At 51.2% G+C, this 14,927-nt stretch overlaps 3 protein-coding genes across 3 annotated transcripts in view; 2 read left to right on the top strand and 1 right to left on the bottom strand.

Moving 5' to 3' along the window:
• The window catches only part of ATEG_01501 (DEAD-box ATP-dependent RNA helicase DBP2), a gene marked incomplete at both ends in the record, with an annotated part of 2,406 nt that extends 1,396 nt beyond the window's left edge, over positions 1 to 1,010 (top strand). Inside the window, 4 exons of the mRNA XM_001208866.1 lie at positions 45 to 188; positions 370 to 409; positions 609 to 737; positions 796 to 1,010. Of these exons, the coding sequence (XP_001208866.1) occupies positions 45 to 188; positions 370 to 409; positions 609 to 737; positions 796 to 1,010 (528 nt within the window). The remainder of the gene's footprint in view (positions 1 to 44; positions 189 to 369; positions 410 to 608; positions 738 to 795) is intronic.
• An 838-nt stretch (positions 1,011 to 1,848) lies between these two features.
• On the bottom strand, positions 1,849 to 3,095 carry ATEG_01500 (SGNH/GDSL hydrolase family protein; the record flags this gene model as incomplete). The annotated part of the gene is made up of 4 exons (XM_001208865.1): positions 1,849 to 2,496; positions 2,563 to 2,694; positions 2,771 to 2,903; positions 2,986 to 3,095. The coding sequence occupies 4 exons, from the start codon at positions 3,093 to 3,095 to the stop codon at positions 1,849 to 1,851; spliced, it is 1,023 nt and encodes a 340-aa protein (XP_001208865.1).
• Positions 3,096 to 11,616: 8,521 nt separating this feature from the next.
• ATEG_01499 (putative C2H2 transcription factor (Con7)) lies at positions 11,617 to 13,562 on the top strand (the record flags this gene model as incomplete). Its single annotated transcript, XM_001208864.1, has 4 exons — positions 11,617 to 12,312; positions 12,536 to 12,716; positions 12,994 to 13,344; positions 13,534 to 13,562. 4 exons carry the CDS (start codon positions 11,617 to 11,619, stop codon positions 13,560 to 13,562), a joined length of 1,257 nt encoding a protein of 418 aa, XP_001208864.1.
• Positions 13,563 to 14,927: the final 1,365 nt, after the last annotated feature.

Raw genomic sequence — 14,927 nt, 5'->3', positions numbered from 1 at the left:
CAAGCAAACAACAGGAAAGAGATTTGGTTTTGAACGAGTTCAAGACGGGCAAGAGCCCAATCATGGTGGCTACTGACGTGGCTTCCCGTGGTATCGGTATGATGAAACTCGCAATCCACCCCCTCCCCTCCCCCCTACTTCCCTTTTCCTTTCTCTCGCCCTCACAAGCACCCTCACCCATTGAGGTTGTGTGACATATGGCACGGTGCTCGACTCTCTTGATACCCAAGCTGGTATACATGACTCGTCCAGGCTTTGTCGGGTCTCTTGAATTGGTTCTCATACCAAGAGGACCTTGGACTCACGATGCAGTGTAGCAGACGTAATAGCTCTTCTGTTCAGATTCTCCAACTCTATCTCTGACTACAGATGGTAGAGAAGTCGAATTCTCTGTGCTCTGTTTCGACTTGTTGAAGCTGCATTCCAAGGTTGCTCTAGGACCGCGATGACTGCCCACCCATGGACTTACTCTCACAGCGGATCTTGCTATGACTGTCCGAGAGGAAGAGAGCGATGCATCAAGTCTCACACGACTGAGAAAGGGCTCCTAAGCCACGTTGCTATTTGACTAATGGTCTGTTTGCTAACATAAGTTTTTCTTTGAAAAGATGTTCGCGACATCACTCATGTGCTGAACTATGACTACCCCAACAACTCCGAAGACTATGTTCACCGCATTGGTCGGACTGGTCGTGCCGGTGCTAAGGGTACCGCCATTACCTTTTTCACCACTGACAGTAAGTTGACTCGGTCCAAATGTTTCCAGTCGTTCTCCATGCTAACAGTATACCCCAGACTCTAAGCAGGCTCGTGACTTGGTTACTATCCTTACTGAGGCCAAGCAGCAGATTGATCCCCGTCTCGCCGAGATGGTCCGCTACAGCGGTGGCGGCGGCGGTGGCTACGGCGGTTACGGCCGCTGGGGTGGTCGTGGTGGCGGTGGCCGCGGTCGCGGTGGCCGTCAGACTGCTTCCAATGCCGCTCCCCTTGGAAACAACCGCCGCTGGTAAACTGATCATGATGCTCAGTGCAGTCATTGAGCTTGTATTCCATTGTCACACCGGTAGACCTTGCTTTTCTTCGCAGTCATATTTTCAGATTCCTTCGTAACACGGTACGGGCGGCGTTCGTCGACAGTCACGATAGACAGTTTCATGTGTTTTATTTATTCGGCTCTTGCACCCTCAGATCGAGATGACAACAGCCTCGGAAGGCTCATTCCAGCCGACGCATACGATATGTTAATTCCGCCAACGTTTGTGGATTGGTTTTGCAAAAGTTTCTGTATTTGGCGCTTATCCCTCGCTATGGAAAGACGAGTTTAATACTCTGTAGCTTCAGTCTCTATGCTGATACTATCAGAAATGTACCTATCTTTTCAATCGTTCAATATGAGAGATACACAGTCGTCTAATGTAGTGTAGCTACCGCTTTGCTGATGCATGCGGAGGTCATCGTCCTTGTCTTTGAGTGAGGGCTTTATATAGTGCGGTGAGGCAGCTAGCCCTACGATACATATATATATATATCAAGGCAGATTGTTTCACGCACGGTTTCACAACTCCCAAGGGCCGAGAGCGCCTGTTTTAATGTCGTCATTCTACCTTCCCATAATAGCTTGCTGTGTCATTCGGTATATTAAAGAGATTACCCACTAGATTACATTCCAAATTTGGTAGCCACCTACGCAACTGGGATGCACCTGTGGATGGCATAGTTGTCGCTGAACTATGTATCTTGGGGTAGTTTCACCACGAATTATTCTGGATCCTCACTACCACAATCTCATCCCATCTTTGCCATTCGTAGATTAGACCCCGAGGACAGGCGCATATGACCACTCACTGACTAGCCCGTCCAACCAGCCAGAGTCTCCCCCAGAGCCTCCGCGAGCTTTTTATGCACATGGCTCGTCAGATGCCCCGAATTGAACCAAAAGTACGTATCCACGGGCGTGGGACACCCATAGGCCTGATAGTTCCACGCGATATCGGGCTGGTCATACCCGCGACAAAAGTGTGTCGTGTTGACGATGCCATACTGCGCAGGATGATCCATCATATCAGCCAGCACAGCGTGGGCATCGTACACCATGACGCTGGCGCGCGGGTGGGACTGCGCAAAGCGGTGCGCATGCTGCTGCAGGGCGGCGTTGAACCACGCGATCTGGGTGGCGTTGGGGCTTGGGACGGCGGCTTGCTGGTTGCGCTCGGTGCGGTCGAGCGGGGGCAGGTTCATAAAGAGGTAGGAGCGGTAGCCGAGGGTGTGCAGCTGGCGCACGGAGTCGAAGAGCGTGGCGATCAGGTCGTTGTAGAAGGTTGGGAAGTGCACGGCGTATTTGGCGCTGTCGTTGATGTCGTTGATGCCGATACAGATCGCGACGAGGGTTTTGCACCGGGTTTGACGATGCATTTGAGGATGGGATGACCCGTAGTCCTTATACTGGATGATTTGGTGACCCAAGAGAGATGGTATAGTTTGTGGTGGAGGGGTGTGCTGTAGAGTGTTAAGTACATTCCCCTGGAGGGGGAGAGAAGGGGAGAGGATCACGTACTATTCTACGGAGATGTCGGCGCCTGCGTAGACGAAATCCCAGAGTTGTCGGTCACAGCTCAATGGCGAGGTCAGGCCTTCGTTCGCACCGCATCCTGTGAGGAATTCGACCCAGTTGGGACCGCCTTCTGCGGTGCCGGTCTGTGGGGGAGAAAAACAGATCGGGTCAGTTTGATGCTAGAGGCAGATAGAACGCGGCTGCGGTTGCGCGGCACACCTGGTTTTGGACGATCTTGTTGCTGAGCAGCGTGTGCGCGTCGTACGCGAAGTTTAGTTGGTCTCCGATGAAGCTGTAGTTTTGGTGGCCGTGTGTCCCTTGGATGTAGGTGTAGGAGTCCCCGAAGGCGAGCCTACCGGTTGGGTCCTGGTTAGTCTGGCTTCAGCGAGTGGATCTCTCTCCTTGAGCTGCTACCGATGGAGATGGTGACTGACATGTATTTGGTCGAGTCCAAGTCGAACTTTTCCCGTCCAGCAGAGGGTGGAGGTAGAGCCTGGATCAAGGGGATGCCAGCGAGGCATAGGAGAGCTTGTTGTCCGTACATGGCTGTATATCCGGTTCAATTATGGCTGTAGCGTACGAGATGATGATCTCCCGGCATTGATGTGCCATTATTATGTGCTATATGTATAGACCGGTTTGTCTACCGGCCACGATATATTTCCCCGTGGGAGGATTGAACGGGAGAATTCCTTCCAGGGCTATCGTCTGCGGAGTAAATTTTCCACGAGTTATCAGCTTTGAACATTGTGCAGAGTCGCATCAAAGGTCGTGTGGGATCCTGCTTCTGGAAGACACTTTCGATTGGTATGCAATTGTCGAGGAAAGAGCCATCTTCACTACGTTGATGTCCTGATGTCCGTGTTCAACGTCCGTACGGAACTCGTGGTGTCGATGTGGGTAGAGCTAGGCAGGAATAGGCAAGATTTAAGCTTGGACAGCGGGACTCCATTGTCGCGGGCACGTTTCCTCGACATTGTTTGGAGATCGATTCAGACAGCTTCCACGACACGAGCCGTGATCTGATCTAGTCCTTTGTGGGAGACGGCCGATACCCCTACCTAGGATCCAAGCCAGTCTCCGGCGATCGCTGTCCAACAACGCAGGGTTACGGAGAGCTTGCCGAGCATATTTTCCCGGCAGACATGGACATGGACGGATGGGGCATCCGGGGCTGGGAGGAGGAGCGGCGTAAGGAGGAAACCCACATGAGGCGCTCCCACCGACGGACTGCAGGTCGTGATTTCACCAACCAGACAATGGCCGATTCCGGAGCAGAGACCTAGTGTACCTGCCTAGCTAAGGTAGGTATCGTCCGGGGAGGGAGGCTCAATTGCGGGGATGTGTCCCGTCTAGCGTCGCGTAGATGTAGCCGAGATCATGTGCCCGCTGCCAGTGTGGGGAAGGAGAAACATCGGAGAAAGCGAGAAGGCATCTGTGGAATTGTTGTATGATACCGTGGATTGTCTGACTCGTACAGATGTCGCCGGTTGAGGGATCAAGTCTGTGCCTGGGGTAGATATGTGGTGGACGATGTGGCTGATGGCTGACGTGCCGGCTAAACTGCATCGCAGACAGGAGTAGTCCTATCAAACGGAAGTGATTACCGCCTAGCTAAGGTAGCCCAGCCGGGACAGCCAGATCGGACTATCCGCGGTTCAGCAAAGCGTATCCGTGTCCACGATATCGCGTGAAATGAAGCCGCCGAGCGTCCGTGGTTGTTGCAGTGGGGCTGTCACTTGTTGGTGTACATATGCAGGAGGGGACCAGACAGGCAGGTCGACAGATAGGTAGGTACGTAGATACCGAGGACTGAGGACATGACTCCAGGAGATGAAGGGTCTTCAGGGGTCAATTCATGTCCAGGGAACCGGCAAATCAAGATAAGCCTAACCAGCCGAGGACATGGCCGACTTGAGACTCGTTTCCCATGAGGAGAACTCCGTACCTTTATCCATATCATGAGAAGAGGTAAGGTAAAGAAGAGGTACTTCGGTTTGGACCAGAAGACGGTAATGGTACCATACACTTAGCGCCAATACCAACAGTACAAGCGCCAAAGCATATGCAGCATTAGGCATGATCGGCTATTCCCAAGCGGGTTAGGAAGGCCTCCACTGGGGGTTCGGGTACAACTACTCCTCCTTTACTGACTACTGATTGAGGCAAGCCCCCGATATTGCAGTCCCCATGCGCGGATGTCGGGTTTTCCGCTGATAATAATCTCATGGAGCGTCCTGCTCATTCGACCGCTGCCCCTTCTTCCCAAGTCCAGCGCTAACGTAATAAGAATTAGCACCATCCCAGACCGTGTCGGATCCTGGAAAGCCTCAACCGCCTTCCCAGTCTCCTGGCCGAGCCTGGCTTTCTTTTAGAGCAGCCGTAGAATATGCATAGAACATGTAACCTTACAACACCCGGTGGGATTGTCCAGCGAGTCAGTTTGGGCGCGTGGATGCAGTGCTGACAATGGACGACTATTGCTTTTTTTTTTTTTTTTGAATGTCCCCTCGAGTACTAGTTACTCCGGAGAGGAGTGTAGCGGATGTTCCCCATCCTCCTCCTCCTGTGGTGCACGGGTCAGAGAAGTCCACTATCTGTCTGCCCCATTGGATTTTCCGCGGAGGGCCCGAAATTGAACCACCATGAACGTCTTGGCACTCCTGGTATTCGGAGGAGTCGTCCGAAACAGCTCTCATGCTTTCCATGTGGACTGTTCGTCTTTGGGTTCAGCACCATGACAAATTCCTCCGTCCGGCTCCCTCGAACCAAACTCTGGAGACGTTTGATCCATTGAGGTAGTATTTGTTATTCGCGATGGACCCCGTGATACTACATCTCTGGTTCTACAAAGTAAGGTATCTACAAAGTATGTTTCGCCTTATCTCGGGCGATGGAGTATCCTGGTCAGGTAAGACAGGCGCTCTAAGCTCCTCCCACCCCCTCCGAATCCACATGGACGGGCGCTTTTGCTTGGTAAGAGGGAAGAGAAGGACGGGACACGGAGGCCTCCGTGTCCAACTAACCAAATGCTCTTCTAGGTATTTATTTTATTTCTTTTGTTTTTATTAATATTAATCTTAGTATGGACCCACTCTCCACCCTCTCCTCCGTCGACGGCCGAAGCCTTGGTATCACCGACCATCGTTTATCTCCCGCGTACTCGACGACGCGATCACGGTCACCACCGCCAGTGGACAATCTGGCCCATTCGCATGACTCCCCGGTGAATTGTACTGGTCGTGATTGGCGCACGTTTTCTGTGCCTGGACCCTCAGGCAGCACTCCGGACCAAGGCTAATCCCTCCGGTTGATAGTTACATATGTAGGTGGGTAGTCAGTTACATCCTCTGCAGCTAGGACCAACATTTGGCTTTTGAGTCACGACGGTCTCCGTTAATAACAGTGAAGACTATTAACTACTCCCTATTCATCCCTCTGAGGAATAGTATTAACATCCATACCCATAGCTCCATCAGACTCCACCGGACAAAGCATACTATCACAGCCGCATCCTGGAAGACATCCCATCCGGCAGGCGAACCCTTGCTGCCATCAGCAACTGGATAAATCGGGCTTCGTGCAGGTAGCTTCCTCGGCAAAATTCGAGACTACTCGACGAGTAAGCTCTTCGCTGCATGATGGAGGGGACCATTCATATCATGCGATGGACGGCCCATTATTGACAGCCACCCCGCCCCGACCAATTGAGTCGTCCATGAACAGGGCAGTCCCGAATGAACGAGATGATAGGAGGGATTACTTGGGCAAAAGGTATATACGGGGGTTGTTGAATATTCATATCATTTTTCTTGAGCGTTATTATTATTGTCGTTGTTGTGAAATAACAGTAGTAGGATATAAACTCGAGCTTTGGCCTAACCACTGCTAAGATAGCCATTCCGCCCACGTGGAGCAAACTGAGATCATCCCTAAGGCTCTAAGGCTCCCGAAGCACCCATTAGCTCGGACACGGACATGGCCAGGTTGTAGTTTATCTGCATAGAGCGAACTAACGCGACGGGTATGTACTCTATCCTTCGAAGACCCTACACAACGTGAGACGGACGTTATTGAACAATAACTTTGGACAGAGTGGTTTTGTCTGTGTTCACGTAGAAAAGGGGCAGTCAGGAGGAATTGCAATTCCCCAAAAAAGCCGCCGCTTGCTTCTCCCCAATTGGGCGTGTTTTCCCTTTGCTATGCATATGGGGCTCCACCCACCAGATAATATTAATCATCATCATCATGAGATGGAATGGAAATATGGGGTTTCGCGTCATTAATACCTGTACCTCCCTCTTACGACCGCCCTCTGTGTTGTCCACGGTGGACCGGTCGCGTTGGTCAGTGTCAACCCAATCACCTCCATGTATGCCACCGTGGTATCTTACGCCAACCTTGATGCCAACTGCTTTTACCTACCCATGAGATCATGAGATAGCGATCCCCTCATTCTCAGTCTTACTTGGTCGTTAACTTCATGCTACCGTGTCCGGCACCCTCTCACTGTATGCTGTGCGCCTAACCGAACTCCGGTCATTGGTGTCGTGATGCGATGGCAGATCCAGTGGAGCCCGTCGCTGGAAAGGGGGGTATAAATCCGATCGACAGTTGGCGGTGGACCTATGGTAATCGGCCAGCATCCGAGACACGGTGATATACGGCCTGGAGGTGAGGTAGGTATGATGGCAGTATTACCCCATACATCCGGGGACCATGAGTGCTATTCCGCATGAAATCATGTTGTCCGGATACACATCAAATTGAATATAGGTTGAATAGATGTCTTCCTTCAGTTCTCTCCGCCTCTCTGCCCTAGAGAATTGGAAGCATCGTGCCTTGAACACTCGAGTTCATGACAGACCATTACAATCAGATGTCTTGAGCTGTGGTTGGGACTTTGTAGGTCACCCACTGTGGAAGCTAAAGCCTCGCTTCCGATCCACTTGTGAGACCGCTTGATGGGCGGGTGCCTCATCACCCCATGCTCTCTGCGTTTAATCATCCTGACCAGATCATGACTACTGGGAAAACGGTAACAATAGGTCGGCAGGACACCCATTGTAACGTGTCAATGGCAGCTATGATGGTCACCTTCCCTGCTCCTCACCGGCAGTGGGTGACTAGGTTCCGCTGCGCGGGGTACGACCCAGCTTGGACACCAATCATTAGTCCTCCTCCATCTATCCCAGTCCTAGGCCCATAGGGGAATCTTTCCGAGGTTGGAGACTTGCATTCTACCATCCTGTCGTACACTGTATGGACGGAGTCGTTGTCTGGCTCGCGCAAAGCTTTCCTGTCGAGAACAAACCGCTCTTCCTCCGTCATGGAGCGAAAGATGGATGCCAATGGGCGCTCCGGTTTCCGGTTTCCAGCCCATGGCCCCCCTCACTTGAACATTGGCATTCCGTCGCTTGTAAATGCGTGTATCTTGTCTATGTATCAAGGTGCTTATGGAGTAGGAAATAGGAACTTGCATCGTGCATAGGCCAATGGATGTCCACAGGCGGCCGAACAGAAGCTCGTCGCTCCCTTAATCTAACCCTAATGTCAACCGTCCCTTTGATAGCACCTCATTGGAGGTCACCAGTCATTTTCATACCTTAGAGGTTAAAGACAGATTGCGCTCCTGCCACCGGGTTGAAAACCTGACAGATTGATACTTTTGATATTGTGAAACACGCGAGGTATGCATATGCAGAAATTCGAGTCAGAATCATCATCCCCCCCTCCCGGATAATATCGTGGCCTATTGCTTTCGTTGCTCTGCACCCCGTGCACCAGTCAACCAGCCTTCTTCACATGTTCGAGGAGGGACCCTGAGAACTGGTTGATGTATCTCATCCCGCTGCCGGTGATGAACCTTGGAAGTTTACTGGGTCCTGAAATACATATACACTAGCGTCAGAGAGTGCTTGAGGATGAACCTAAAGTCCGACAGCGGGATTATTCCTGGGAGCTGATTAGTCGGGTTCTCTCGTGTTCCCCACTGACGCGTTCCTGACTTGCTCCATCGTTACCATATTACACCGCTTATACTCCGCCGGGTACGGACAGAGTACAGGTACCTGGGTGTGTTGTTAGAGGATGATAGGATCCAACACCTGGCAGGATCGAGGCAGTTCAGAAGAGAAATCTCCGATGAAGGCATAGTGGTCAAAAACCCACTGCAACACTTCTCTTTATCGCCAAGTCCACGACTGGTTGTGACAGCAGATGCGTTGTAGGTACCTTGCCGTCCGCCTGTGATGATTACCAAGATATCTGTCATGGATGGTCTCTCCTTTTCCCACCAGTCATGAGAGGTGCTCCAAGCTGTTCACTCTCCCCATCATCCACAATACCACCATCCTCCAGCCGAGCAGCGGCGAGAATGGCTATCAACGGAACCAGCCGCCCATTTTGATCCTGATTTCTCCTATCTTCTGGTTTTCATTTGATTAATCTATTATCATCGATATGTACGGAGTACGGAGTACTATCCTGACCCCTTTTCCTTGGTCATGATTTACGCGACCCTCGGTATTGATATTTCCCCACCCGACCGAACGAGCGCCAGAGCACCCTGCCCACTCATTTGCTTCTTTACCCCCCTCCCCCCGACTTGCGCTACATCCTCTTCCTGTCTAGTCCCACGCTATCTTTGTTCCCAGCCGTTCACGCCGTTCCTCGGACACGCCATTTCCTAGCTCCCTCTCGCCGTCGGGGGCTAGTTAGACTAAAGGGTTGACCGACCTTCCTGCGTACCCTAACCGTTGACTAGCGATCTTGGATGGTCCCCACGAGCATATACGCTAGGCGCACCAAAGCCTCCTGACGGCCAGCCTCAACAGGCGCACCGTCCGTCCCGAATCGCGGGTAGACTAAGTACCCAAGCTCTAAAACACCCCTAAACTCCTAACAAACAACCCATCGACTACCGAGTATAGTATATCATCGTCCTTCTTTTAACATCAGGTTGACCTGGTTTGGCGGTTTTCCTCGGACACAACCACAGGATTTGAAGGGGTGGGGTGAAATTTTTCAAAGAGAATACAATAAAGAATTTTCTTGAGACGAGAGAAAAAAAAATTAAATTCGAAAAGGGAAAAAAAAAAAAAAAAAGAGGAAAAGGGGGTTGTACTGGAAAAACCTCTTTTTACCCATTTAATTTCGCCACCCCAGAGCGAGCGGAGTTTCCCGCTCCTTAAGGAGACCGAAAACAAGAGAAGCGAATCGGCCATTCAGACGAGGTCAGACAGGGAAAGCTTAGCCGGAAGACAGGAGTCATCCTCCGACCTGCTCCATCAACGACCTTGACCGAGGGGAAGGGGGCCAAACAGAGAAAACGAAACGAATAGAAACGAGAAGAGGTGATTTCCTCCGTACCTTACGGAGTACCTTCTGCTCTCCTCCTTGGGGCCCTGATATTTCCATCTCCAACGAGCAAGAGAGAGTGGGTCGAGTTAATGGACCCATCACCACATAGCGACAGCAACTCCGCTCTCAAGGTCAGCAAAGCAATACTCCGTAAAAAAAAATAATAATAAAAAGAGGGAGGAAGAAGAGGGAACAAATAAGATATCAATCCTCTCCGCGGCGGCCCCTCCAGTAACAATACCAGAACCGCCCCTTCTGGTTTTTGTTTGTTATTACAGATTGTTACCTCCCTACCAGTCTTTCTTGGTACCACTGTCCGGTAACTTGTGACTGGAAATATCGTGCGCCTTTTTTTTTTTTTTTTTTTCTTTCGCTCCTGCTTCTTCGCTTGCATTATCATTTTACTTTCATTTCCTCTTACCCCTCAGTAGAAAGGAATCGCAAAATACTCAATTAGGTGTCGAAAAAAGAAAAAGTAAAAATTATATTCAATTATCAAAAAAGACAAAAGAAGAAGAGAAAGGAAAAGGAAAAAAAAATACGGTCCCACGCGCTCCACCGTACCCTCGGATCCCACGAGGTGCTCCTAACCTGCGCTTTTTCCTCCTGCCGAACAGTGTCTTTGCTGCCCCAGTCCAAAGCCTTTTAGGCCGCCTCGTCTGCCCAGGTCCCCTCTCTTGTTCTCGGATCGAGTCGAACCATTTCCCTCCGTCGCGACTTAGGGTGATTGTGCTACGGTATTGCCACCTGCAATCGAGGCATCGTCTCTCGCGCTATCACCTTTTGGAACTGTGGATTGGCTTTTTAGCTCTGATATTATTTCTTATTTTTCTTTTTTATCTCATCCGAAAATCTTTTTTTTTTTATTTGATTTGATTTGCCGTACCCTCTTTTTGTTACCTGTTCGATTGTTTCAATCTTGGCCCCCATAACACCAGAGAGTGATCGGAGGTGTCTCTGCTTGCTTTCTAAACCCTTTTCTTCCCACCCCCTCCTCCAGAGAGTCCGTCCTTTCCATTCCCGCTGGTTCCTCGTGCTGTTGTGCCTTCCGCCACCCTGCAAGGCATTCCTCCGTCACCCTAAGCGGCGACTAGAGCGATTAAGCATCGTGATCCAACACCATACTTCTTTTCCCTCCCCTCGCCAAAAGTGATACCCTCGACATCACTTTTTCATTTTGACTGTCACTTATTCTTTTTCTTTCTTTTTCACTTTCTCTTTTCACCCCCTCACCCTTAATTCACCCTCGGTGTCACCTCCACCCCTGTATATTTGGAAGTGTCACTGATCGCGCCCCAATTCACGCGTCGATCTTACTTGGATCCTATCCTTCACTCTTACATTGTTGTGGACTTGGACGTGCGCGAATCTAGTCAAGGACTTAGTCGCAGACTATCTACTTGACTGTATCTGCTCTAAATAGTACGTTCCAACCGACAAGAAGGATCACCCACCCCCAAAATCCCACCGTCGCCGCGGGATCTTCAGATATCTGCACCAATCTCCTCCCCTGCTTCAACGCTCTAAGCGTTCGGCTTTTCTTTCCTCCTTTCCCAAAAATTTTCTCCCTTTGGCCACCACAGAAAGCTCATTGTCTCTTTCGACGCGTCTCTCAACAGGATACGCGAAGGATTCTTTCTTTTGTTTGGTCAGGAGGAATTCGTCAAGGGTCTTGATCCCGGTAGCGGTGACGCCTGTATTATATGGACAACCGACCTGCCTCCGAGTACGCGCAGTCAGGTTCGCATTTTCCATATACACCGTCTGCCGCGCCCCATTCTGAACTCCCTGCTGCAGACCAGACTTCTGCTGCAGCCACTGCTCAATACACCTCGACCCCCCAGCCGGAGGTCCGCCCCAACCCTCAGTACACGCCGCAACCCGACGTGCGCCCCGCCGCCAATATTTCCTCCTCCAACACGCCGCAGTCGGACTACGGTCTGAGTCAACCGCCCGCCGCGCGCTCCCCCGCCTACCCCGAGTACCTCGCTCGCCCGCCTCAGTACCACCACGCGCCCAGCACCCAACCCGGTGGTGCGGCAGGTATGGCTCAAGCAACAAGTCCGTCCATGACCACCACCCTCCATCATGATGGGCAGCACAATGGCCATCGCAACCACTCGAACGTGAAGTCTGACGCCGGCGTTCCTATAGATCCCTCCATCGCGGCCTCCAGCCCTACCTACCCCCCTCCCTACTCGCCCTATCAGCCGCAGGGTCATGAGATGGCGCAATACCAAGGTCACCCGCCTCCGCCGCCGCCTCAGATGTATGCGCGTCCAGAATGGTCGCATGGATATGGTCAACATCAACATGGTCTGCCTGGACCTTATACCACTCCTGCCACAACGGTTGGTCCCGCCTCCCCTGCTGCGACCGCAGGGCCGCGCCCTGGCCAGGTATGTTTTTGGTGATTCTGGCGTCTGTTTCCAAAGGCTCTGCGCATTTTTGCGTTGGATTTTTGTCTTGAGACGCCTCCGGGAGGTTGATCACCCCTCGCCCTACCAGGGGGTTGCGCCCTGTCGGACGAAGGAAGTGAAACAGCGCACATTTTTTTGTCGTTTTGTTTTCAACTATCTTCTAATCTGACACCCGCTGACTCTCGATTCTTCTCTGCCTTAGGTCTACTCCTTTGTCCCCATTCCGGGTGCGCAGCAACATAAGCGTCCTCGCCGTCGCTATGAAGAAATTGAGCGCATGTACAAGTGCGGATGGAATGGTTGCGAGAAAGCCTATGGTACACTCAACCACTTGAATGCCCATGTTACGATGCAGTCTCATGGAGCCAAGCGGACTCCTGAAGGTATGTTGGTTTGTTTTCGTATCGCGTCGCATTAGTGGTTGGATGAGGGGTCGGAAACATCTGGATGGGGCTAGTGCGGGTACCGCACGCTAGTCGTGTTACACCGCTTTAGCGCGACAGATCGCAGTAGTGCGTGAGCCCGGCGTAGAGGTTAATCGTAGCCTCTTGTCCGCCTAGACAGATGTCATCGTCTTTTATTCTTTTTCCTCTTTGCTTCTTTCATTTCGGAAATCCCTTTCGGGATGGTCAAGAATCTGACACTAACTGCTTGGTATAGAATTCAAGGAAATTCGCAAGGAGTGGAAGGCTCGGAAGAAGGAGGAAGAAGCGCAGCGTAAAGCTGCCGAAGAGCGTGAGCGTGCTGCCGCTGCTCAAGCGGCTCAGGCCAACCAGGTTGACGCGCCTGCTGGCGGTGATCCTGCACAGGCTGCTCAACCTCCTGCTTACGCTGGAGGCGTTCGTCCTCAACTCCCCCCGATTGGGTACCAACCGGCCGACGGCCAGGTGCCTGGCCAGTACGGCGCTCCCGGTGCTGGTGGCATGGTCTACCAGGGCAACGGGCAGATGGCCTATCCTCCCAACTACCCTCACTCCCCCTACGGCCAGAGCGGCCAAGTCTATCAGCAACGTAAGTAGCCAGTCCTTTGTTTGCATTGTTGGTCAGGATTGGGCCATGGGATTTCAAGCAAAAGAAAGAAAAAAACCACCAACCCTATTCACGGTCCACCAAGAGAAAGGCGAAAAGGAAAGTGAAGGGGGATGCGTTCCTCTGGTCTGTTGTTCTAGGGCTTGTAGCTGATCGATGATGGCTTTGCAGAAAACCAATCGACCAGCTACCCGCAATAGACACCCTGCTTCCTCTCTCCCCTAGGTTGCATACTCTAATCACAAACTCTCCTAATCCCCGTATCGCCGTCCCGGATCCAATTCTCTGAAGTGTTGCGCACATGATACCATCTCTGGCCGTGATTGCTCGAGTCAAAAGAGTGGCCTTGCGACTTACGTTTCTGTCCCCATTATGCTTTGTTTTGTTTTTGAATTAGATCGCATGAGAAAATGATCTAATCGGGAGGGAATTGTTTTGCTGTTCTGTTGTCCTTTTTTTCCTTTTCCTGCGCGCGAATACTGGTCATCGCGGATCATGTCATTGGGGATGTTTGTCGGGGTAATTTGCATTAGCTGAGCTACTGTTGGACCTCTCTTCTACTTCATTTTTCTTTCTGCCGTCGGTCGTCCAAATCTGTGGGCGATTCACCTGTTCAATTACGTTCTCTGTTGATGTGGATTATGTTGTTGTATCTGCTTACCATTTTTCCTTTCTTGTCTCTGATTGATGCCTTGACCAAATTATGTTACCCTGGGTTTTGGTCCCCGAACCTTGTGCATTAGCTTATGGTCTCTGTCCTGGCACCACTGACGCTTGTTGTGGTCTGGTGGCTCAAGTCGTTGTTATTTCCAGTTGGTTTTATAAATATCATCTTCGTATCTGGTAGAGAGGGCCATGCGACATAGAGATCACATTTGAGTCTGAGGTCCTTCCGATTGTATAGGTAGGTTCGACGTAACTGGAAGATCGCGCCGTCGCATAGTGAAGATGTGAATCTAATAGGTAGCTTGTACCTTGGAGTACGTACGGCGGATGTTTCCAATGAGACATGTTTCAAATACGATGTACTGCATTAGTTCCGGAGAAATGCCGTACATCTTACTAGTCCATGCACCTTTATTTTACCTCAGCGTGGTCGGACAGACTATTTTAGTCGATGCCGTAAGTTTCGGAGAATTGATTGAACGTGATAACTTTATCTTCGCGTTAGTGGTGTGACGACTTGGGGCCAGGAATCCACTAGCCCGTGCTACAAGGGGAGAAGGCAAAGTATATCTGCTAGGCCGTGTTTGAGAATGAGGAGGCTAAGCTAGTTTGTCGTTAGTAGTGTAGATCTGAGGGAGGCGAGGAGTATGTAACTAAGCTCGGAACTGACATCCACCGGAGAGCCACGACACGGACGTTCATGCTCGTCGGTGGTTAGTATCTAGGTATAGTATGATTGGGCGCGCTGTTAGCATGCTGTACTACGATGACGATCACACATGAGCTCAGCTGCTCGAGATGTCATAGCTGTTCTGCGTATGTGTATGATACATACGTATGTATATGTAGCGCGTCTACGTCGACGGTACATACGCCCGCCTGGCACTCATCGCAGTACT

Source organism: Aspergillus terreus, genomic scaffold (genome assembly GCF_000149615.1).
Source record: "Aspergillus terreus NIH2624 scaffold_2 genomic scaffold, whole genome shotgun sequence".
Lineage (NCBI taxonomy): Eukaryota > Fungi > Ascomycota > Eurotiomycetes > Eurotiales > Aspergillaceae > Aspergillus > Aspergillus terreus.
Note: the sequence above shows the minus strand (reverse complement) of the source record. Positions and strands in the feature narration are given on the sequence as shown.